Source organism: Equus caballus, chromosome 3, assembly GCF_041296265.1.
Source record: "Equus caballus isolate H_3958 breed thoroughbred chromosome 3, TB-T2T, whole genome shotgun sequence".
NCBI lineage: Eukaryota > Metazoa > Chordata > Mammalia > Perissodactyla > Equidae > Equus > Equus caballus.
The window spans coordinates 13,114,392-13,140,590 of NC_091686.1; the positions used below are offsets into that span (position 1 = coordinate 13,114,392).

The window sequence follows — 26,199 nt, forward strand, 5'->3', positions numbered from 1 at the left end:
AGGATTTGTGGACTGAAAGTAGACAGTGGTACACTAGAGAAAATAGCCACAGAATATATATTGCTTTTTTTTCAGAGAGTAGAGTCTTCTTTCCCATTCCCTAATGTGGGCTGGCCTTGTGATCTGCTTTGACTAAGAGAATGTGGTGGAAATGAAAATGTGCAAGATCCAAGCAGAAGAATCAAGAGAACCTGAAGAATCATCTCTCAATCTGGGAAACTTGTCTACCACCTGAGTCCAGGTTACCCTTCTAGAGGAGGAGAAACCCCATGGGAATGAGGTCCCAGCTGTCCAGCCAAAGCCCCAGGTAGGTGAGTGACCCAAGATGGGAATAGCTGAGCCTAGCCCAGACTAGAACTATAAAGCTGATGCAAGTTGTGTTGCTGATGCACAGAATTGTGACTAAATTGAAATGTATTGTTTTACACCCTCACAGGGTCCCATTATTAGCAGGCATTCAACTTGGCAACACTTAGTTATATGATTCACATACAAATTTCTGGAGCAGGCTGCCTGAACCTGACTCTTCACCACTTAGTGTTTAACTGACCTTTGCTAGGGTCCTTACCTCCCCCTGCCTCTACCTCTACATCTGCAAAATGGGCATACTCCCCATAAAGAAATGCTGGATATTCAGATGTTCTGATTGTTATTAAATTAATCTGTATTGAGTGTCAAAGTAGGACCCTGCAATCCCAGGGGCAGCCTGGAAATTCTTTGCCACAAACAAGAGAAGGAGGTAAATGAGGTATGATGCAAGGAAGTGAAATTAAACAACCTCCATTTTATAAATGTTTCCGGGTTGCTTTCTAGCTGAATAATAACAGTAGCTACTATATATGTGGCATCTCCTACGTGTCAGGCACTTTACACATACTATCTCTAATTCTTACAATTATAAGACTAAGCAGTCAATAAATGATAGCTATTATTATGCATCACACTCTGCAGTAAACGCTTTACATCATTATCACATTTAATCCTTAAAATCACTTCTATGATAGGCATTATTAAACCAACCTCAGAAATAAAGCAGCAGAAGCACCCAGACCTTGAAATAATGGACCCAAACACACAGAGTTAGTAAGTGACAGAGCAAGGATTCCTATTTGAATTTATCATAATCTGAAACCTATGTTCTTTTCACTGGTGCCACTCTGTATCTTGGCAGATGGAAATCCTAGATAGTGAGAGTTCTTTGTCAGGTACGTGTAAACACTGACAATGGATTATTGTCTGCTTCGCTCTCCGAAGTACTTTTCTGGAAGCAAAGGGGAGAGTTGAAGAAGCTGTCCACAAGCCAGTGAGTTCTACCGTGAGCAATATTGACTCTCCAGTGTCTTTTCCTGGCATGATTCATAATATCAAATAAACTTATCCCTGGAAGGAGCCTTTTGTGTCATCTGTCTTCCAGTTCTGTCTGGGATTCTGTCGTATTGGGAGTGATGGGGCAGTGGGACGGATAGGATCTCTGGTTCTGCCCTTCCCCTCTGTTTCAGTCACAGAAGCTTCATCTCTATGTGTTCTATATAATTAGGGTACCTTGAAAAAGATAGCTTAATAAAAGGATTCCTCTATTTAAAAAAAAAACAAAGTCAAGTACTTCTGCTTTATGTAAATTCCCATAGTGCAGAGGAGACCACTCGGGCCTGAGAGGGGAAACCATTTTCCAAAGGCCCTCAAAGATAGACTTATGATAGGGATGGAATCAGACCTCAGAAATCCTGCTTTCTTCTCCTTATAGGACCTGCTGTGAGGCTGCTAGTAAATGAAGTCCAGTCAATTTTGATATACAAAGAAATTCTAAGTGCCCCTTAAGCCCAAAAGATTTAGTTGAATACTTAAATAATGTATTACCATGGCCTGTCTTGAGGATGGGGTGAATGGAAGAAACCAATTCAAGATTCATCAAAATTTTATTTGAGCCACCTTTGGACCAGGTCATGACCTTATTTAGGCCAATTCACTTAAACAATGACTTCTAGGATCAGAGGCCTTGCCAAGACATTAGAGAGAATGACCTTGTGGATGCCGTCCTGTGCATCATAGGACGTTTAGCAGCATCTCTGACCTTCACCCACTAGATGCCAGTAATACCCCACCACTTCCCCAGCTGTGACATCTCCAGACATTGCCAAATATCTCCTGAAATGCAAAACTACCCTCAGTTATGAAACACTGATCTGATCTAGACAGTAAGATAATTTATTTGATCACTACTTCTTAGGATATCCAAAAGAAAATTAAACTCGCGATCTAAAACAATATTGCACTAGTCAGAAAGCAAAAATAGAACTTGAATCAAGACTGATTCAGCTTTTAGATGGTTGGTTTTGTTTCTTTATCTGATTTATGGTAACTGAGTTGTGCAGGCACTGAAGTGTTTGTGGATGTTTCAAAATGACCTGCTTTTCATGAACATCAAATTTTTGATCTATCTGTATAAAAAATGGATTGATAGCTGCTATCAAATTTGATAGCAGATCCTGGAGATAAAAAAGTTTTCTTGCTGTAAAATTTTAGCTGCCTGTCACTTACATTATATTATGTCACATCTCACAATGACATATTGCAGTGTAATGCAATGTAAGTCACGTAATAGACAACCGCAATTCATAACTTTCCGAACAGAAGAGTCATTCTTTACTGAGAAGCTTCCTAAGGGAAGTGAAGGAATCCCTCTGCTGAGGTCATTCACAGCACTGGTGCTACTGGCCGATTTGTGACTCTTGTCTTCCTATCCTGTCTGTACTCTATTTTTCCAACCTGCCTCTTTTTTAAAACTGACCTTCCTCCATTTCTTCTGATTGTGATGGAGCTGTCAATCAAGGGGCTTGCATCCAGTGGAAGGTGGGACATACCCAGTCTGATCAATAAGGGGTCTCAGGGCTGCCACCAGCCTAAGGATGCATTCGTGCGAATTAAAAGATGGATTCACCTTTGAGAAGCTACAGACTCAGTGGGTTCAAGGGCTTGGTGATGAGATGATAACTTTCTGAAAATGAGACAAAGGAGACCTCATCAAGATCATAGCTTCTCAAGGGGAGGATGGGCTGGTTTTCAGTTGCTGCTTGTCCCAGGGCTAGGGACCTTGTACAGGGAACAACTCATACAATGGTACACAGCAGCTCTGAGAATATTTCACCCCCATAAATGCAGAGAGTGGCTCAGTTGAGGCGCATACTTAGCTCTTAGGCCAAACATGGACTTTTTTTTAACCAGGAATCGATATGGAATCTGGGATAAAAACGATCTCTCATGCAAAAACACCAAGCTGTGAAATCTGTATGGGCCTACTCCTTCTTCGAGCTTTCTTTCCCACTCTTTGGAGAGAAGGTGAGGGGAAGGTAAGACAGCACACAGAAAGAAAGCAGAGGAATAATGCTAGGGACAGATAGGATCCTACCACATCCCTGGGGCACCTGGTTCTTGTCAGTAGAAAAGCCATTTAAACTCTGGACTGTTTGTTATTTGGGCCATTAATCTTTATAGTTCAGGTAGTTTGAGTAGGGTTTTCTGTTACTTGCAAGCAAATAAGTTTTAATAAATATCTGTATTCTCTCCATCTAGCTTTTTCTAAGAGAAGGGTAAGCTCTTTATGAGCTCTTTTGTGTGGAGTTACATTAAATGCAAGCATTCATTCAAGAGTCTTTCACATTCTTTATATGTAGCCACCATTTATTGATCTTCCTTTTGTGGTCATGTATTATACTCTAAGTTTACATATATAACACATATATATTTACTCCTTGCAGAGCTGAAGTTACGCTTGCATGTATCCATTTTAAGAGAAGACTAAGGCTGAGAGATGCAATAGCTTACCAAAGACCAGCTAGCAAGGGATGGAGCCCATAGACAGAAACCAGACTGTGGGAAACAGCCTCCCTCCCTCGTGTGATTGTCTTTGCCATTGCTCACTTTCATCATTGCTGCCTCTGAGAATATTTTATATATTAGAAGCCTGAGGAAGACAAGAATTGTGGGATCAAGGATAATAGATTCACAGCTGTAACAGCCTATGCCTGCCCCCTTTCCTCCAATTTTCTCTGCATTATAACTTTTTTCCCTTTCAGCCATCTAAGAGATCAAACCAACATATGCTGTCCATCAAGAGGCTCAGATCTACTGTAATGTGAATGATTGCATTTCTAAGCCCACCATCTAATGGATCTAATTGTGGTGCTCACAGGAACCCAAGAATTGACCAGTGAATTATGGGTTCTTTCTGATTAACCTCCACAGCCAGGCTTTGGCCTTGGTTCCTGAGTTTCACTGGATCTCTTAAGAGAACTAATGACTGCCTTGACATCTTACTTTGTTCCTTTCATCTTTGCCCTCATAAGGAGCCAGAGGAAGCCCATTTAATAAGCACCTTGGCTAGGTGATACTCTTAAGAGGGAAAGTCACAGGTGGGGAATATCTATGCGCCAAGCAGTGAGAAGTTATTTTACTTTTTGGAAATTCCTGCTGTCATATCATCCTCATTAATTTGACCCTCTTTATTCCTCTTTGGGATCAGCATACTGAGATTTAGAAAACATTCCAGGGAAGGTTTTATATAACTAGCTGAATCCTTTAAATTTCATCCTTACTTGACGACAGCTTCCTTCTTTCCTCTTATAAAGTCCCACTGACATTGCTATTTGGTCCACCTGAATTATGACACTAGAACCCCATTACTTTCCTCCTGTCCCCTACCTCTTGCACATTGCCAACACCCTTCTGAGGAGGAAAGGCCCTGGTGAGAGAAATTCTATGATGTTAAAACTCTATGTTTTGTTCTTATAAACAAGACCCAGCACATATCCAAAATACATTTCCAGGAGAATCAGGCACAGACAAGATTTGGATTTTAAATTCTCACTTTGAAATTCTAACACTGGAAATTATACTTTTGAGAGAAATGAATAAGTGATCCTTTGTTAATGGTACTTCGCTTATTTTGCAAGACATTGTATTAAGGGATTTTGCAAGTGAGTAATATAATAAAAACAATGACTGCCTTTGGAAATATGATTCTTTATAGCTCTTACAGCTTGTCTATACTCTAGCTTCAGTGGAGTGTTGATCTAGTTACATAATTTTGCACTCAGTATTATTTCCGTACTCTTTTCTTCTCCTCTAGTTCTCTTCATAAGCCAATGTGCTCTCCTTTAGGTTTATTAATTGAAATACTGTATTTCATTAATTCTAAGCTATATATTTTTTCTTTCTTCATGTCTGAATATCCTTGAAATGAGAGTGTGTCTTATAGTTGAGGTCATATTGTATTTATTTTTGAGGTTTTTGGTGGAACATTATTTTTCTTTCTTAGTTGCATAGGAATTAATGGTGTATCTCATTAACAATATCATATATTTGATGAAATTAAAGCTTTCAATCATGAGATTCGAGTTTGGGCTTTGGATCAGAAGAAGGTGGAGACGATGTGTTGGCCTGATGTGGTTTCAGTCTATGATTCACCCGTCCAGTCGCAAATGGTTCACCAGACAGCATTGACGTATGAGTCCAGTGACCCAGCTTAAGTCCCTACTTTGTTTTATATGAACATAATAACTCTAGAAATATCCAAGGAAAGAGGATACTGATCGAGGTCAGGAGTCAAGTTTTTATTTGTTTCTAACTTTAGATCATTTAAATGTCACAGCATATTATTAAAAAATATGTAAAATCCATTCATGTATAGAATCACAGTTCTAAAAAAGTCCCATTTCAAGAAAATAGTAAATATTCTAAATGCTTTTTCTTTCTATTTAATCAATTCTGGACACTTTGTATTTTAAAAGGTTAAGTGTATTATCTCTGTTCTCTTGGTCCTAATGCACTGGGTGTATATTTGAGTGACTACACATGTTTATTAAAATAGGATAATATAGAATGTATAAAATATGAATAATCAGGATTAAATGGTGGTTTTCTCTTGCAATTTTCCATTACTGGATACCTTCTGTCCAATTGATTTCTGTGAGCTTTAATCATTTAAAAGATATGGAAAAAGCAAAAGAATACCCATTTAGAATGGTTACTCATTTTGATGCTTGGTGTACACTTTGTTTCTTCACCAAAGGGCCACTACAGGCCTTCCAACTTTCTGGCAAGTAGATTTCCTCCATGTCTGATAGATTCTTTGGTGCAGCATTGTTGGTATTGCAAATTAATTGACAATCTTTCCAGATTTTGAGAACATGTCAACTGTCAGTTTCTGCGGCTTTCATTTTTCTGTATCTTATATTATTTTCTATAGCTATATCTTTATATATCTTCATTAAGTTTAGAGTGGAAACTTGTGCAAGACTGAATCAAGTCTATTAGCCTAATACAGGAGTCGTTGTTGTCTTCATAAGCATAGGAAAGTAATGCTTTATATATTTCTTAGTAACTCAGAATCGTAATGAATTACAAAGAGACAGTGAGGATCAGACACATACAATCTAAAATCGTGCTTGACATGCAGTAGATGCTCACTTAGTAGGCATAATAATTATGTTGTGTTCCAGGTCTGCAACGCCTGCAATAGATATTTGATTGTTTCTGTCTTCTTTTTTGATGTTGCCAGGTTTTTACCCAACTAACACTGGGATGATCTTCTGCAAAATGCTTGGCTGATCGTTTCTCACCTTCCAGAGTTTGAAAAAAGGAAGCACAAGTGTTTGAGAACTATAAATACAATATCAACAGTTTTACTGAACAAATGTTCTAGGAGTAAAGTGCAAGGCTTTAAAGAGCAGTATGTGCTTCTGGTGAGAATGCAGCTTTAGCAGATTGGTAGTGGCATTCGATGCCTGGCAAGTCAATTAACATATCTGAGGTTCAATTTCTGAATATTTATATAAAGTGATAGATGAGTAGATAGAACGTAAATTATCTGAAATAATAGGTACCCAATAAATTTAGCTATCGTTTTTACCATAATTTGATATATAACCCATTCAGAGTAGTAGAGTACAGATTTGTCTTAAAATAACCAAAGGACTCTTAAATAGAATCCTAAACAGAGATGTAAGCATACATTTTAATCTTTATAATCACTTTTTAATATTTCTCAATAAAAGTTATTTCATAAGCAATTATATTTCTATGGTATATAATGTTAGATTATTCCTTGAAAAAAGAAGTTCTTAAAAAAGTAAACATTCACTTTGGAAAACATACTTATTTTAGAATGATAGAAAAGTTATAATAGAATTAACATAAGAACATGGGTTTTCTTCTTGTTCCTCCCCTACCCAATCAAAATGTGAACTTTATATAATTACTTGCATACACTTTAGTTTTCTTACTTTGGGAAAGAAAGATAATGAATTTTAAGTAATTGTCTCAATATTCTAAAACTATCTTCATTGAACTTTAGCCTACCGATATTTATAACAAGGGCAAGTTTCATATCAACTCACAACATATGTTTCAGAACATGGCCAAAGTTATTATTTTTATTTCTTTATATATTTTTGTGAGGAAGATTGGCCCTGAACTAACATCTGTCATCAATCTTCCTCTTTTCGCTTGAGGAAGATTGTCACTGAAGTAACATCTGTGCCACTCTTCCTCTATTTTATGTGGGATGCTGCCAGAGCGTGGTTTGACAAGTAGTGCTAGGTCTGCGCCCAGGATCCAAACCTGCGAACCCTGGGTTGCTGAAGTGGAGCTTGCAAACTTAACCACTACACCACTGGGCCAGCCCCTATTTTTTATTTTTAAGATTTGAAACCATGTGCTGAGAAAACTTTTTCTTATATATATTACTGATATATCTAATGTATATTTATATCAATTTGCTCCCCAGACCTATTAGTAATCTCTGTCTGTGTGTATGCGTATATGTGTAAAAACCTTCTAAAAGTGTAGGACACATTTGTCATCCTATGAAAAACATCAAGAATGGGATGCAGACATACTCCAAATACTAAGAACCACCTCATTAATTTCCTTTTGGGAATCAAGCAAAGGTTTACTATCAGTGAATTTATCGATCTCCAACAAAACGTTTCATTGCACTTGTCTTTTAAAAACATTTTTGACCATTCCTTACTTCTACTTTAAGTAAACTACTTGTATATCTGACCATTCTCCCTTAACTGTGACAGATACCTCCACACACAACTGTGTTCTTATTTCTGCAAAACTTTATCCAAGCTCTACTTTTTGAAGAGATCTTCCTGATTAATCAAAACTGAATCGAATAATTAAGTCTCTTCATAAAACTCATATTTCCTTGTCTCTAGCCTTAGAAGGTATGCAAAGTTCCAAATTCTGACCTATTGGAACCATGTGTCTTATGTTTATTGGATTCTTTCAATGTGTGGGAATAATTTAATTCTTTAATATGTCCAGAATTCTGCCCAACAAAACTGAGAAAAAGAACCTATAATACCATAGAAGCATATTTTTTAATAATGCTATCCAGTATTTTAATATGGTTGAGATTTGGTACAATAATTTCTACTGTAAAGATCACTTCCATATGCATTATTTCTTTTGAAGGTTAATAAAGAACAGAGAGTATCACATAAGTTTCAGGCACTGCCCTTGGCATTTATCCTACTCTCTTTCTTTTGTTCATCACAGCAATTTTGTTTTAATATTATCAAAGACAGTCTGTTACAGAAAGTCAAGAGCCTTGTCCAAAGTCATGTCTTCATTAATTGGTGGGTACAGGACTTGTCTTATTTCAAAGTTAGTGATATTTCTCCTAATAACACATGTTTGCACCCATAATTTGTTAGAATAGATGCATTCGTAGCACCCACCCATTCATTTTGTATGAGAGGAAACTGAAGTCTACGGAGAAGTGAATCACAGTTGACCCTGATGGAACTAGAATTACTCTCTGGCCAAGTGAAAGCAGGAAACTCAGAGAAGGATGATTGTGCTCAGCATACCAGCTACAGTATTACCTTTTATTTCAGACTGCCCTAAGATGAACAGCCTTCAAAAGGGCGAGAATAATATACTCAATAATAGAGAGAGGAATTCTAGGAGACAATCAACTAGGATGAGAGAAAAAGCAATGAGAAACCCAGAATGGTCCAAGGACAACTATTACTGCCTTCCTCTACAAAAGGCATCAGCACATTCATTCTGGTGGCAAGTTAGGGAGCAGATGGAATAGGCAACAGATAGGAAATAAACCCAACGTCATGTCCAGAAATCAGCACAATACCATCTTCTAGTTGCCAGGGGCCCTCAGTAAACTTTATACACTGAAAACTAGATAAAGCCTGTTAACTGACAGATATCTAAACAAATTATGTATAGGAACTGGAAAAGGTATGAACTATATATAGTAAGACAGATCAGAACTACAATGGATTTTAATAAATCTGCATAAAAGGATTCATCAGCCCTAGCTCACTGCACTGCTACAGCACAAATTACAGTGATGTCTATGGATTACTGTGAATTTGGAAAGAGTTCACCAACATGATTTGATTCTGCAACCAGAAACACATTGAATAGTATGGCTCAACAAAGATTATCTGAGCTCAGGCATAATGAGGACACCAATCTGAAACTCACAGGGAGAATTAGTGGTCCATCACTACACATGTATATCACTACCCTGATCAGCCAAAAGCTTTGTAAAGATGGGAGTGATGAAATGCATGAAAGCCTAGCTCTTCTTTATGTAGGGCCAGTCTCGTAAGTCAGGTAAGGTCTAAGAGGGGACTTTGTTTACGTCAGTAGCGAAGTTGGAATATGTGATCATTCTTCCTCAAATCATATTATTTTGCAGGCTAGCCTGTGAATTTCTCCACTATGTGACAAAAATTCATGTTAAATTATGGCCTTCCTCTCTGAGAATTCAAATTAGTATAAGACTGAGTTCTGAGAAGAACAAAAATATACTGTACAGGAGGACAAAACCAGTGTCTATTTTATTCACTGCTTCATTCCCAATTCCCAGTGTAGTGCCTGGCACATGGCAGACACTAAATAAATAGGTGTTGAATGAATGAGCAAGTGAATAGAGATATGATCTGTTATTAACAACCTCCGAGGACAGTGAAGGAGACGCTCCTTGACTCATGTATCTGCCTCAACAGTTACCACCCTGTCCTGTAAAGAAAAGCAAAGAAAGAAAACTTCACAATAACAGTTAAGCACTCCCTTGCTCTGCTCATAGATGAGGAGAAGCTGAATTATTACGAATAATTGGAAATTAGCTATATAGAAAATAGAAGGAACAGAGGCTGTCCATTCCAGACAAAGGGCAGTGAGAGTGGATTTAAAAATCATCATTGGTTTTGCATATTCAACCTAACGGATGTATAAGGGATATACAAGCTAAGGACCAAATAGAAGAGAGAGAGTGATGGAAAATAAAGTTGAGGTGACAGACATCCACCATTATTGCCTTTTTTAAAGTACGCTATCGTTGATTTTTTTGAAATACATTTGAAGTTCTGTATTTAGCATCTGAGATCTTCATAATCTGGATATTTATTAAGGTGCTCCTAGCTCAAAAATTCTATCATTCTATCAACTCTCAAATATCCCATTTCTTAATATATAGAGGGCTGTGTGCAATTGGATGTAGAGATAGGAAACCAAGCCCTATGGAAACCTACAATTTTTAGGTACTCTTTATTCTTATCCATTGATTATGTTATGGTAATGAACATTATATTCAAAGAACAACTTAAGTTACTCAAATACTCTTTTCTTCCATTTCTCCTTTCCCTCTGCTTTACCTATGGCTGATGTTTACAGACATGTCCAGTCATTGGCCCCTCAGGTAAGGTTTCTTATTAACATTTTTGTTTGTTGCATTGAGCAGATGAGAGAGATTCAGGAGGCTCACAAAATTGTAGAAGAAGGAGAGGAGGAGGAGAAGAAAATCATATTTATTGAGTACCTTCAATTTACCAGACACTGAAGTTAGTACATTTTTATTTTTTAACTTAAATTAATATTTTCTTATTCAAAACAACACAGGGGTAATTATTATTTCTATTTTACAGATAAAGGTTCAAGATTATTCAGCTATTTGTGGAAGTTCTCACAGATCATAATCAGAAGAGCTAGGATTCAGAACTAAATATTCTTGACTCTGCAGCCGATGCTGTGCTGTATTCCACAGGGTCTCTCTTTTATCATTCATTCTAATTCATCCCAACTCAACTTTTTAAATGTTTATCTATGCAAGTGCCCCCTTTACCATTTCCAAATTATTTCTCTGCCTTCTCTATCCACTTTAATAAACTAAGGGATCCAAGGGACATAGTATGTGTTATTCAGGTCACACCCCTAGATGGAATGTCACGTATGCCTAATGTGTCTATAAAGTGCTCAAATTAATTCAAAATGCAAACTTCTGTGCTGAAAGGAGATGAAATGATTGTCAACTACATTTAGTACTTTTTTAGAAAAGGAGAATTTGCGTAGACTGACAGTTTATTTTGTTTCCACATTCAATTTTAATATTTGCTTACGCTTACCAAAGGACAGTCATGTTTATTTGCCACCCACAAAATCCCAAGACCTATTTTTATGCTTTTAAATAGATGATAAATCAGTAAATAATATTATTCTTTAACAGCGCAAACAACAAAGTGGTCCAAACAAGATTTGATAAACAAAAAACATTTCTCTGAGTAATTCTTCCTACTCCTCCTGCTGTTCAATTGATCCCTTTATTTTTCTATTTTTCTTTTGAAACAACAGTCTCAGAAAGCAAAATTCTCAAAGGAAAGATTTTATGCCTTACGACATCTTTAAGATAACTAAGATCACTTTTAGATAACCAAGCATGTGCCAATTTACCTCTTGGTTTTTCTCTTTCAAAAATCTTCAGAATTAGAATGCTTTGTAAGGACCAGAAATGATTGCTAGCAAATTGACAGAGTAGCTTTGAATCAATTCATAGCTTTAAACAGCATATGAAAAACCACACATATAAATCTATGCCATGAACCTAAATTACATCCCAGGTAGTCAGTAATCTCAGAATTAAATTGTCTTCCAACATATACACTGCAAAATAGATACTAAAGTCCATGCTATGTCTGAATAGAGCAATAATTTTAGGATTTTGAATATTTACAAAGGACATTCTTAACTTCTGAAAGACCTCTTGTATTATGATTTTAAAAAGAAAAACAAAAAAGAAGATATGGAGACTATACAAAATAACAAGAGTTTTACAAAAATTACTTAAGCCAAAAAAATCTAGTTTTCTGTACCAAACTGTAGAGTTATACGCAGCTTGGAAAGTGCAAGTACAGATCTGTTATCTATTTTTCTTAGCTTGCACATCGTCCTTAATTACAGTTTAGACGACAAAATGAAACATAAATGGCTTTTTATCAACGGAACATTGCTGGAAGCATAAACAATAAATTATGAATTACTGAAGCAGAAGCCTTTTGGATCATGTATGCATAATGCTTTTTTGCATATTCGGGATCCCAGTTGGATCTCCTGTTTCATGCAAATTAAGTGCTACCTTTTATGATTCAACACTGAGGAAAAGTGTCATGCTTAATATGGATAAGAGCTGACACCTTGTATGGAAAATATCTCTAGTCAATGTTTGCTGCTGTGGAAAAGTCCACCACATAAGCAGAATAGACAAGGTCACCATGTTGGAAAACACACATATATAGATATTGATTATCACAACATACAAGCACATAGTTTTCACTTGTTGATTACATATAACTGCCTGGGAAACCCAATAATAATGGATCTGCTATAGCTGAAGGATGGGGTGCCTTGTAAAGGCTACTTGAGGAAAGAGACGCTATTTCAGAAAGTCCTCTGTTAGTTTTAAAGCAGCTTGGTGTAATGGAAGAACTTAAGGAGGCCCAAGGTGGCTGGAAAGAGAAAAACTGGCTTATCAAGGTGGCTCTCTTTACTATGTGGATCATTTCAGCCCATATGGGACACGAGTGACTTAAGGCCGATAAGAGAGGGACTCTGTCTGCCTCAACACCTACATCCTGAATCCAGGAGAGGCATGCATGAGGATTCAGTCTGAGAAAAGATGGAGGACAGAGGGTAAACTCTGGCTGGCTTGGGATCAGGGATCTCCACTTCCCCTTTCAGGGAGTAAATTTTAGTTTTGTGACAAGAGGAATCTGAGATAAGTTGACATTATTCAAAAGAGCAAGGGAAGACTATCTTTAATTTTCCAGCCTATGCAAAATGACTCCTGCTGAGTACGTGTGTTGGGAGGTTGTGGATGATTTAAAACAACTTGCTATGCTAGAATGCAATGTAATCCTAAAATGTTGGAAGTTGGGCTTAGCCATTGTGTGGAGAAAGCTGAATTTCATTTTGGCAAGGGAGGAAGAAAAAACCTTGCATGCTGAAAATCAGACCTGGGAATCCTACAGCTATTTCTATGGCTGGTAAATATTTTCTTTCTTTCCCCAACTTCTCCTGATCTTCTTTTTCCCCCCTTGTATCTTTCTATTATAACAACCTTTAGACAGCAACACATTGGTAAACAGATTTCTTGCAATGCTTTTAGTGAGGATCAGGGTTTTCACGAATACCAATGAAGCCACTTTCAGAATTACCGCACAACATTCAAAACTCAATAGAGTTAAAGCTTTGAAGAGACCTGGTTGCAAAAGATAAGGGAGAGGAGATGGAATACAGCATGGGAATTTAGGAATTAATCGATTCATATAGGGAGAATCTTGGACCATTTACTGATGAATGTTTTCTATCAGCCAGACGTGCTAACAGCTGTCTAAGCCCTAGTTTACACATACTCATCAAAGCACACCTATGAGGCAGGTAGATATTGTTATCCTGGTATTACAGAGGAGGAAACTAAGGCTTAAAGTAATATGACCATGGTCACTGTTCTTACAAGGGATGCTTCTAGAGGATAAAAAAGTTATAAAACAGATACTGCTTGAAGTCAGTCAATCAACTGAGATGGAAACCCCATGAAACAAAGCATGGATTATATTCCAAAAGGTAACCATTTATGGATATTGACACAATCCAAGTCATATTTATTCCAAAGATCTAATCAGCATCTACATTATCAAAATTAATTTTCACAATTATGCCTTTAGAGTGAAGTTCTTATCAATAGATTTTGGCCAAAATGGAGATATCAGAAAGAGAAAAAAAAATTAGTGTCATCAGGATCTCTGGCGCCCCTGCTATCTTTTCTTAAGTCTAACCAAGGTGTGTTTAAGGTCAAGTTCACTGTCTACTTCTTTCCTTCCCACAGGCCCGCCTTAGGGAGCAGAGCTTTATGTTTTTCCTCATTTCTCCATACTCGAGATTCAATTATTTCAGTTTAAAACATGAAGACTCCCATTTCACCAGACTGTTTTCTGCCAATTCCAATCAAATCTTTTAACGACAATCTGCAGGCTGGAGAAGATCAGGTTTCTGCAGACCTCAAATTTTCTGCAAGCAAGATATTTCTGTATCTCTAAAAGGTCCATTTATCTTCCCTGTCTTGTTGTATTTAATTGTTGAATATCTTCCATTTTCACGGTTAGAATGGAAGCTGATACTGAAACGTGGTCAGCAAAAGTCCTTCTGTTTATAAATTCATCCAACTGGAAGATGGAGAAACAAATCTCTGGTCCATATAATTTAGAAAGTTCAAGGTGCTATGATTGTTTGGTGTTTCCATGTGATATAAATGACTCATCACATTTTTTACCTTTGCTTTCACATTTATTTGTATTGAAGATTGCTTTTCTATTCTGGCAGAAACATGATTCTCATATATTTAGAAAGAGAATTATTTGTGAAATCACTCAACTGTGTAGGAGACAAGAGACAGCTAATTTCTATCTCATTTTGTCTTAGATTATGAATTAGTTAGCTGAAAATTACAGAAGGACCAATCTATATGAAAGAAGAGAAAGATCATAGTAACTTTGAGTTGAAAGACATGGCTGCAAGTTCCTTAGAAAATGCCAAATACTGAAACCATCTCCTATAAAATTCTAATTAAATAGGGGGATCATCTACCCATCAATTATGGATTTGGATATATTGTCTCACTGAAAATCTTAACCTTCATCTGGTGGGCTAGGAAATGTAAATCATGATGTTGTCAGCGGGAAAACATGAGCTATTCACCATTTTAAAGTCCATCGTAAGAAGAAAAAACAATTCTAAATATAAGTATACCATTTGATTCACTCCACGTCTCAAACATAAATGTACCATAGTTTTAAAACAAATACTGTCTAGTACTTAGATTTTTTTTGGCCATTTTGTGTTTTCTCACCATTAACAGAGAATGGGCAACAGGCTCACAAGATATTTACCTATTTATCGACCTATTTGTCTATATATCGCCAACATTTTAAATCTGACAACTTCTTTCCATTACTTTGTTTCTACATGTTAAAAGCAGACAAATCGGTTTTTCCATTTTCACAGTAACTTATCCAGATGCCAAAAAAGTAGTGGTCTATGGAGCAAAACTCATGAATTTCTGATCTAGGAAAAGGGAGATAAACTTGACATATCTGTTCAAAACTCTATGCGTTCATGATTTATTCTATGGAGATGTTGAATATTTGGATCCTAAATCCAAAATCAGTGAAATATGTCCTAGTTTCCACAAAAAAGTGCTGGTTTATGGTTTTTCCAGGCATAAATGTAAATATCAACCCCTTTCACTTTAAAAAAAAGTCCCAATTGGAATAATAAATTATATAATCACTCTTTGCAAAATAAACAAACACATCGTTTAAAATAATCATGGCACAGAGAGTGCTCCGTGTCAAATCGTTTTGCAATATCTGATTTTTTTCTCAATTATTTCACTCACACACACATACACACATGCACAAAGCTGTAAGTTCCATTATCTAGTTTCAAAGTAAAACATTTAATCCACATGCCTTTAAATATTCTATTACAGGGTTTATTGAAATGTAGGGAAAAACAGGTTTCCTAAGTGTACAAACTTTACTTTCTATCAATTCCAAAAATTAGAGAAAACATATGGAATTCCTTCACTGTCGAATTAAAGTCTCCTCTTCAAAAGGCTTAGAGAATAATAAATACAGTACAAAACTGCACATTCACTGGCACCCAATAATCTCTCATTCAACCTACGCATGTTCATGTAGTGCCTTCAACGGACCATCCTATAACAGGCATATCTTGAAACTGCAGAGTGCACAGATGATGCCAAGAAGCTCTGAACCTTTGGGTTGGGAAAATATTTCTTCACAGAGAATGTTTAAATGGCAGGCATTTTATATGAAAAAATAATGACCAACGCCTATTAGCTCACAATCAGAGTAGGCTTGGACCACACAGGCACAGACTTTCAACTCAATTTGGGACTTCTGAGGGGCCTTTCCTCTTATGAAATATAAGACATATTCACATGACTTCCATAAAAAGAAATCTTGGCAGTGTTAAGCAAAAAAAGAAAGACAACGTATTTGGATTAGAGTTACTAATTAGGGGAGACTAACAAATTTGTACGTTTATTGAGGAGAAAGAACAGGAGTTTATGTCCTTAGTATTTATAAATGTGCAAGCTGGCTCAATGAGTAATATCTATAAACAACTTTCTCATTTTGTTTTCTGTGATGCATCTATATTTATTCAAATCATTCCCAAAGAACTAAGCACCATTATGTTAAAAGGTAAGGCCATAATATACTTAACAAGAGCCATAAAATGTTCTTTTATTTCATGAAGGAAGTTTTATCAAAATTTACTACCTCCTTGAAAGAGAACATAGAAAATAATCCAACAAATGTCATGAACCGAGTTTTACTCTTTTAATTGAGTATCGCTCTTCTATACACTGTTCAGAAATCTAAGCAGATGCCTATAGTAAAGCCAGAAGTCAGCCTGAGACAGTACATTTATTTTGCTAATCATTCTAAAACAGCTGAAACTAAGACTTAAATACATCTGAGCCAGAATAAACAGTTAAAAATCCTTGTTAAATATACAGCAGCTTAGGAGACAAAAATGTACAGACGAGATACACTTTTTTTTCCAAGTGATCTATGACCTTCATACATAATAGACAATAGTTAAGAGAAATGGTTAATCCAAGCTTGGTTCTCTAGAAATAATGAAATGGATTAAATGTTCTCTTTGATTGAAATACTTAACAATAAAATTAGTTCATATTGGCTCCAAAATAATACTGATAAGGAGTGTCCTTCAAGAAGGATTTTCTGATCTAATTGCTATTGCCAAAGTTGGTACAGGCTTAAAACAAATACCTCTAATGTGTACCCACCAATCAGGCAAAATTAGGATAGACTTTCCCAAAATACTTGGTAAACATTCAATTAAAATTTAACAACTGCAATGTATAAGGCAGCTCCTCCTGTAATAGATATCTCAGAATCTGAAAATTCCTGGAACTTTCACAGGGGTTAAATCTTACTGTGCATTTTTTAAAGTAAGGTGATTGAGGTATTCCCTGGGATAAAATTAACTTTCATATTAACAATTTTCTTATCTATTGTTTCAATATTGGAAAAAGGAAGTGATGTAATTATCATGCCATTATGCTGATAAGCTGGGTTTCAACTGCTCATGGATGAACAAAAAATATTTTATTGATATATTCAGTCATATTATGAAATCATACCCTATTTTCCAACTTATATTCTATCCTGTTTCACAATGCTAAAATATTTACCTTCATTTTTCTTGATGGTAAAATTCGGATTGTTGACCATTTCTGGAAGAAGACTGTATAAGAAATAATGTCCATTTTTGGGATCATCTTTGTCCATGGCACTCACTGTTTGAATGACCTGTAACATAAAACTTGACATCAGCATTTCTGATGACATCAGAGGGCTTGAACTGCCTTTAAAAGCTGAGCAACATCCCTTTTGGTCCAAGGAATCTTTTTGAGTTTTCTAAATTGTCATGGATGGTTTGTGCGAAGCATAAGGAGAAGCATTCATCACTTTAAAACCTCAGCTTTGATAAGTTGATGAAAATTAAGGTCATTACCTTTGTGTCCATTTGGTGTCTGTGGCTTGAAATAGCAAATCTGAGGGTATTTGAAAATTCCACTGGGCAATTACAGGTTTATTTCCAATTTGAGTATATACAAGCATCTAGAACGGGATTTGGAATTGTTACAGTGATTGCAGCATGGCTCTTGGGAAGATCTTGGAGGTAAAGGATTTAAATCTTGAATCCTCAGAAGTCCTCTTTCATTTTACTCATCAGGTTACAAGTGTTTGCCAAATGGAATGTTCTTCGGCACAAACATCACTGCAACAAACCTTTCTGAAGAGTTGCATCTGTTCCCTCCCAATAATGAACACTGTTTTAAAGCTAGTGGATAACACATGCAAACAATGCTTTGGAGTGTATCCTGAGATGAATAAATTATAGGGATTAGAAGAATTACCATTGTGCAGAGAACTGTTTGGATAGATTCACATACTTGGAATCGGTGCCGGTTGAATGTGTTTATTTCATTTGCAAAGCTGCATTAACTTATTGCTAAGTTGTTTCTTGGGATGTCAGAGAATTAGCTTAATAATTCATATTTATGATTCTGTAATATTAATCACTGCAGTATGAAACACGGGGCAACAGTTAATGTAGAAAAAATTATAGGTTATACTTCTATTGTAAATAGCTACAACATAATTTCTACAAAAAAAGCCTATGAAGCATGACAGTCAAGGCGATATCAAATTCACCATAAAAAAATTAACAGGGAAATGTTCTCAGGTTTATGAAATTTAGAGAACGTAATGATGATGCCTAATGTCTTATGTCTGTTTGAACAACTGTGTCCCATTCAACTTTGCCAATTTCATTAAAGAGAAAAAAATGGATGACTTCTTTTTGAGAAAGCGACATCACTGCCTTGTTATTTATTACCTAAACAAGTGTGAGAACCACAATTTCAGAACACTTTTAGCAGCTGTGGAGTATTGCACTGTATCAAGCACTTGCTATATAGAAAGCAGTGCATTAAGGTTATTTGAGGCATAAATGAAATAACTTCTCTTAACTTCTATTTCTCCATTTTTGAAATGGAGAATATTACTTCGTAGCTGTTTTACTTTTGTTAAGGACCTTGTGAAATGTCTTATAATCAAACTTAGCTTGAGTAACAACATAACAAAAAAAAGTACAAAGTATAGTTGAGACAGTGAGGAGACATTAAGGTGATCAACTCTGAAACAAAGCTAGATAGAGGTCATGGTTTCACCCTTTACTCATTGTGTGACATTAAGGAAGTTCCTTAACTCTTTGTGAAACTCAGTGTCCTTGTCTTCCTATGTTACAAATAAAAAGATTACCTTTCACCTATGGTTGTTTTGATTGTGGATGTAAATGCATATCAGTCTCTTAATATAGTGTCTGGTTCCTAGCAAATATTTAATGAATGTTAGTCATCATTATCAATATTTTTTTTTGTTATTAGGGTCACTACCATTATTCATGACATGGCACTTTGATAAGTGTCACAACTTTGATGTTGCCAAAACAGGGCCCCAACCTCATCCGAGTAGATGGGAATGCAATTATATTTACTATATCTAAACACCTAGCATATTTATCCTTGACACGGGAGTACAGAGATACACCCTGGGCTTCCAGTTTTATAAAAATGAAAGTACAAGGGGCGATGCTGGGAAATACAGGTAACCCTTTTGTGGACAGCCTACACGTACAAATATTTAACAGAAGAATTTGACAAGAGCCTTCTTTTAGGCACTTATAAAGAAGAGAAGGGGAAAAAAGTTACTTGCGAGCAGATGTAGCATCTCTTCTCCCTTTACCCAATTTTGTTTCAAAAGGACTTCTATTCCCAAGTGCACCCATTGAAGAAGTAACCCCTGAAATGTGTGAGCACGTGTGAAGAAGGGCAAATGAAGAGAGGATTTCATGACATTCTGGGGTGGAAATCCTTCATAACTAAGTGCATTCTTACAGTATATTTAGTAGATAGCGATCCAATAAATAACATATTCCTAATATTTCTAAGTAATCTTGCATGAAAAAGACTCATACACGCTGGCGAGTGCATCTGCGTGTGAGTTATTTGATTAGTTAAGCCACCACGATCAAAACAAAAGAAGCAATCATTTAGCTTACCTGAAATAAAGGAGTATAATTATTTGTCATACCACATCTCAGAAGTTTAGTCTAAATATTACACCTGCAGTGAATATGTTTTTTCCACCATTTAATTAAGCCAGGAAGTCTGTTAGACAGGCAATTTCTTGAGCCTACTGAACCAGAAAGTCTCAAGTTGGGGCCTAGAAATCTGCATTTTAAAAGTCTTCTAGGTGATTCTGAGGCGTGCTTAAATCTGAAATCCACTGTTTTGAGCCGAGCGAGGAGACTGGTGATCACAGCTCCCTCACTATTATTCATTAGGAGAGTTTGCATTGTTGAAGAAAAAGTGACGAAATGGTGAATCTTTCATTCAACTTCCAAGTATCCCGTGAATTGGCTATGGGGAAACACAGTGGATAGAGCAGCAACTGCTTATTCTGAAAACTGGCAATTAAAGGAAAGAACTGAAAAAAAAAAAAAAAAACCACTTTGGTTTAAACCAATTTTGACACTTCATTTTATTTTAATGCAGATGGCCATGTCCGGTCATTTTATCTAAAAGTAGACGCCCAGTAGATCACTTGAAGGACTTTATGCTTATTAAAATGCATTAAGATATTCACATTAAAAAGGCTGAAATTTTCATTGATGTAATAACATCTGAATACACTTAGCTTTAAGTAACAAGAAAAAAGAACAGATTTATTCAAGGAAGTGCACCTCCACACAAGTAGATTTTACAGGCATACTGAGTAGATGTCAAATGAAAACGGCGCACATTTCCCGCTGTGAGCTACTATGACATCACTTAATTTTTAAGTAATTGGACAACTATTTCAGGGAAATGGTATAAAAACTTCTGGAGAGGTAATAGACTTTTAGGAATATACATATAACATTTAGTTTAAATGTTTTCCTTTCTAACAACAAAGTTAGGATGCAATTGAAAATCTAATTTTTGATCATTTATTTTGGATTAATTTCAAGGGAAGCTGAAAGTTGATATAATCTCTATCAGAAAAACAAAGCATATCTAGGATGTTGGGCTAAGGAAATGAATTCCAGGGCCACGCTTGGATTTCTATGGGTCAGACTCTGTTCTATTTCTTGAGACTACTGATTTGAAACCATATAACCTTTCGAAGGCATGAAACTGAAAAAAAAAATTGAGAATTGCAGGGCTATATCATAATTCTGACCCCGTTTTTAAAAAAAACTATTCATTGTTTATCAATAACACTAAACCTAAGTTAGATTGCTTATATTTGCAGATTTTCTTAAACTTTATTTTAGACTATTTTATATTAACAAAAATATTTAATAAGAGTAGGATATCACTGTCATTAGTAACTTTATAAAAGGCAAGTGGCCAGCAAACAAATACACTTCTGATGATCTGATGTCAACAATGATAAAACTATCATGGGATCTATTAGAATATCCCGTACGAATTCCTGTAGATATCATTCATTGACATGTTCTTAGGTGATGAGTTGGGGTCTTTTCCCCCTTACTGCTGGTATAACAGTGTCTGGCAGATAGTGGCTATTTAATAAGTATTGTCTAAATGAATAAATGAATGGATGAATAAATAAATTATGTCAGGCACGTTTTAGCATCATTGGTAATTTCTACGTAACCTTGAGAGGTGGGTATGAAGAAATTTATCAGAACCTTAGTGCATCAAAGACATTATATATATCATCTGATCCCAGATACATCTGATAACAGACTTCCTTCACCCTCCTGCCCAATATGTCAGCCTGCCTCAAAATCTTGTTGACATTCAGAACTTCTATACACATATTTCAGCTAAGTTGGTGTTTAGACCTTCAATATTTTGAAGAGTGCATAGGATGGACTCAGCTCTTCTTGCTGCTCATGTACCCTGCTTTATGGGTATGAAGGTTCCCTTTTGATTCTGACTGATAGCACAAGATGACGATTTAGAAATGATAGTTCTTTCTGAATGTGGGCAAGGTGAGAGAGAACTATTCTGTTTCAACTTTTGGAATGTTTTCCAAGGCTTCTGGAATATACATCTATTCTCTAAGAACATTCAGCATTGATAGCCAAGATGATATGTGCCATCACAACACACTGTCACTTTCTCAGGTAAAACTTAATTCTCCTTTTCTTGGCAAGTCTTTCTGTAGTGATGTGAATTGGAAAGTGATGGAAAGGGGGTGAATGAGAAGAGAGGAAATCAAAAGCAGTGCAGAAAGGACAGCATAATTTTTGGTTTCCTATTCATTCTTCTGTCTCTTATTGTCAGTTTATTTCTGATATATCAATTTTTCTGAAATATTAACTTCTATTTCTTAAAGCAGTAGTTTTCAACTTGAGGAAGGAAAGGATGATACCTCAATGAGCATCATATGGCTCAGCCCTCTCAACTTGAAAGGATAATTGTATGAAATTATTTATATATGCATATATGTGAGGGGCAAGTCCACAGCTTTTATCAGATTATCAATGGTGTCCACATCTGAAGAGAACAAAACAAAATAGGCTAAGAACCATTCCCTAAAAGACGGGTCCTTGAAAATAGAAATTATGCCTACAAGAGAAATGAAGTTATAATGATGATTAGTTGAAAAAAGAAAAAATATGGAAATTTGAGAAATTATATTAAAACCTACATAATGATCCAATTATCCTCAATTATTTCAAAATTGTTGGCTATTGTTCAAATACAAGCACTGTTCATATCCATTTAATGGACAGTTCCTGGATTTTTTTTATAACTTGCATGGCAATCCAGTCTCTACCAAGACTTTTCCTACCCAAAGTGTTTTCCATGTCACATTTTTGTGCATAAATACATCCTTGTCTTTAAAAAGTGTTAGGTTGCTATTCATAGCATGTACCTTAGAAGTCTGACCTATAGAAAATACAACAGGAGAATGTAAATTAGATGTTATATGTCTCTTTTAAACACTAAGTGAAGTCCTCAGTCCTCTGGGTAGACATTTGGGGCCTGTATCTTCATAAACGCACTGCATAAATTCCAACATTTTCCTTGGTTTCAGTATTTTTCACTCCTCTTTCCTTAACTGAAACTAAGTTGAGGGAAAATGACATAAAGCAAGGGCTCTTAAAGAATGTGTTTTTACAAAGTTTGGGTTTTTCAGTTTCTCCTGCCTCTTATTTTCTTTTGCTGGGCTCTGCATATCTTATCTGTATTTTGTACACTGCTGAAATGATCAATATTACTTAAAAAATCACTCCACCCCTTGCTCTGCTTTGAAAGCCTCATTAGTAGGGTAACATCCACAGTTTTTAACATATCTTGGAAGTCTCAGTTCCCTTTCTGCTCTTATCTGCTCTCCATCTCCCACTATATTACTTCACAGGAATATTTCCTGATGCTCCTTATCATTATACACATTTCTTCCCTAGCTTAAAACATATCTTATTTATTCTTATGGAGCAAGACTTTTCCAACTTGGTTTCATTTACCACTAGTTCTATAGCTTTCTCTGAAGGAAATCTGAATGATTTTATAATCAACTATGTTTAGCAAATGCCAAACACCATATAGCCCTTTGGTGATTCACACATATTTATAAATGCAAGGGAATCTTATAGTTAAACAAAACCAACAGAAGATAATGTTTAACTTTGTTTAATTCAGTGTTTCTCAGCCTTGTTGGTAACACACACACACACACACACACACACGCCATATACCACACCATATATTGACGTGTGGTACCCTACAGGCACTCACTTTGAGAAATGCCATCCTTTAAAACTCCATCAGAGTTGTAAAGGCCTGGAAGACTTCAATGTCTGTTTGAAGGTGTTGTGTCTACACAGCTTGGTGATTATAGCACTATTTCCATTTGCTTCTCTGCCCTTCCAATAATATGTCAGCTCCTCTTGGTACCAGATCTTACTCAATTTATGTCATTAGCACAAAGCCTGGGGCTAAAACCTCCTACTATCTGGTGTCAATTTCACTTTCTTCAAAAAGGCTTGCTCATCAGCATGGCTTCCATGAAGAAATGGAAACAAGCATACACCTGTGTCCACCTTGCTTCCAACCTAAGTTCCCATTCAGTAACGTGGGTTGAAAATAATACAAAGAGAACACATGCGTCTGTAACAGTCTGAGATTTTTAAACAATCTGTTACACTATTTTCTCTGTGGATCATCAATCTCATTTAGGTTAGGGGCCAGGATAAAATAGGTGGAATTTTGAATCATACAAGAGGTTCAGCCAATGCCTACAGAGGCTGCAAGCAGGACTTCAAAAAAGATTTAGACAGTATGTGTTCCTATGAGTTGATTCCAATGGACTTGAAAAATTTTATTACATTAATCTACAAATTCATATGGGGAAGAATGAACTCCAAGCCCTTTCCTCACTCTTGATGAATAAAACACTTATAAATTATCAGAGGAAGAGTTATTCCAATACAGACGAATATGTGTCCTTTGTTACATTAACCCATTTAGGGATAATTTATGGTGTTTTGCTCCAAATCAAAGCTCATAAAGATATAACAATAACAACAACAATAAAAACAACAAAAACAATACCAATAAAATATGTTTTGTGTTTCAGACTATGACAGTTAAAATATATACTACTAATAATTATAATTATTTATTGAGCTAGATATTCTTAAAATATAGAGTTTAAATGAACAGTGGTTAAGACCCAAGGTCACAAAACTAGTAAGTGGTAGAGCTGTGACTCACAATTAGATTGTTCTAGTTTGAAACTCGTCTACTATATTTTTCTACTTACGCTTTCCCGTCTGTCAAAATTGTGCTCTAAAAGTCACACTTCTACTAATGATTCTCATGACATACGTTTTGTTACAAATGATGTCTTCAAATATAGTTTTATCCATTCCACCTCATTTACCATCTCCTTACTCCACCCAAAATAAAATGAAAATAGTATTTTATGCATTTTGTTGAGGCCATCAATTTCATCTGCTTTAAAATCAATCCTGTCTCCTTCTTGTCTATGCAGATAGATCCTGAAAGATGCCTGCTGGCAGGAAAGTTAAAATTAAATCTCCTGTATTTATTGTTTCATGAGTGTCATAAAATGCCATAATTTCATTTCATTGTTTCACATTTATTAGAAAAAGACCGACAGAAAGTAGAAAATAAAGTAGCAAACCCATTCACCGCTGGTGTTTATCAAGGAATAATTATTTTTACTTTGCTTAATAAGGTTTTTTTCTTTTTCACTTAAGATTTCATGGAATGCTTTTGGATAAACTGTGTTATTGGCCACAGGAGCTGATTTTTTTCTTTTGAAAAATGCTCACTCCTGATCAGAATCTTATTCTCTTTAGTATTTTTCTAAGAAGTATGTCACACAGGCAGTGGGATTTCAAAGTCTGCTTCCTTGGGAAGCATTGTGAGACCCTAGAACGGGCAGGGACTTGGGTACCTTCAAGAACAGACTTTAAAACCCATTTCTGCCACTTTTCATGGCCTTAGGCAAGACTCCCTCTATTTCAACTTCAGCTCCTATATCTGTAAAAAGTGGTTGTAACACCAAACTCCCAGAGCAGTGATGTTGATTATATGTTAAATGTTTGTACCTATTATTTCATTTATGGAAGCATGCAGCTTTAGCAATCTCTTCTCTCCACCTCCACTGCCACCCTCTTAGACCAGGCTACCATTATCTATTGCAATTACAGCCTTCTAAATGCTCATCCTGCATTAATGATGTGTGTGTCTGTAGATTTTATTCAAATAAAATTTTTTTTTTTGTCCAATCTCATTCTTGCTTATTACATTCTTATTATTACACTTGCTTATTATACTTATTATGGTCAGCCAAGATGTCTTCAATTCTTCGAACAAACCAAGGTCTTTCTGCCTTCAGGGTCCTTCCACAAGCTTATTCTGTGAGCGAGAAGGCTCTTGCTTCTACTTCTGGTACGCTTAGCCCTTTCTCATTTTTTTTTCAGTTTCAGCTTAAATGATACTCATTTAAAAATAATTTTCTCTGAAAACACTATGTAAAGTAGATCTCTACTTTTTCTTTGTTCCCCTCTGTCTAGTTGCATTAATGTTCTCTTCAACCCAGTTTTCAAAATTTAAATTCTATTATTTATTCATTCTGCTTTTATTTTTTGATAATCCCTCTTCATCATTAAGTTCCATTAGAGAAAACACTTTTTCATCCTTTTCACAATGTTTCCCCA

At 35.9% G+C, this 26,199-nt stretch overlaps 1 protein-coding gene across 4 annotated transcripts in view; it reads right to left on the reverse strand.

The window, feature by feature from the left end:
- Positions 1 to 26,199, reverse strand: part of CDH8 (cadherin 8) — a 337,578-nt gene that overhangs the window by 42,811 nt on the left and 268,568 nt on the right. For all 4 annotated transcript variants that reach the window (XM_070261901.1, XM_005608302.4, XM_070261899.1 and 1 more), the window contains one exon: positions 17,615 to 17,732. In XM_070261901.1, coding sequence (XP_070118002.1) covers positions 17,615 to 17,732 — 118 coding nt within the window. The remainder of the gene's footprint in view (positions 1 to 17,614; positions 17,733 to 26,199) is intronic.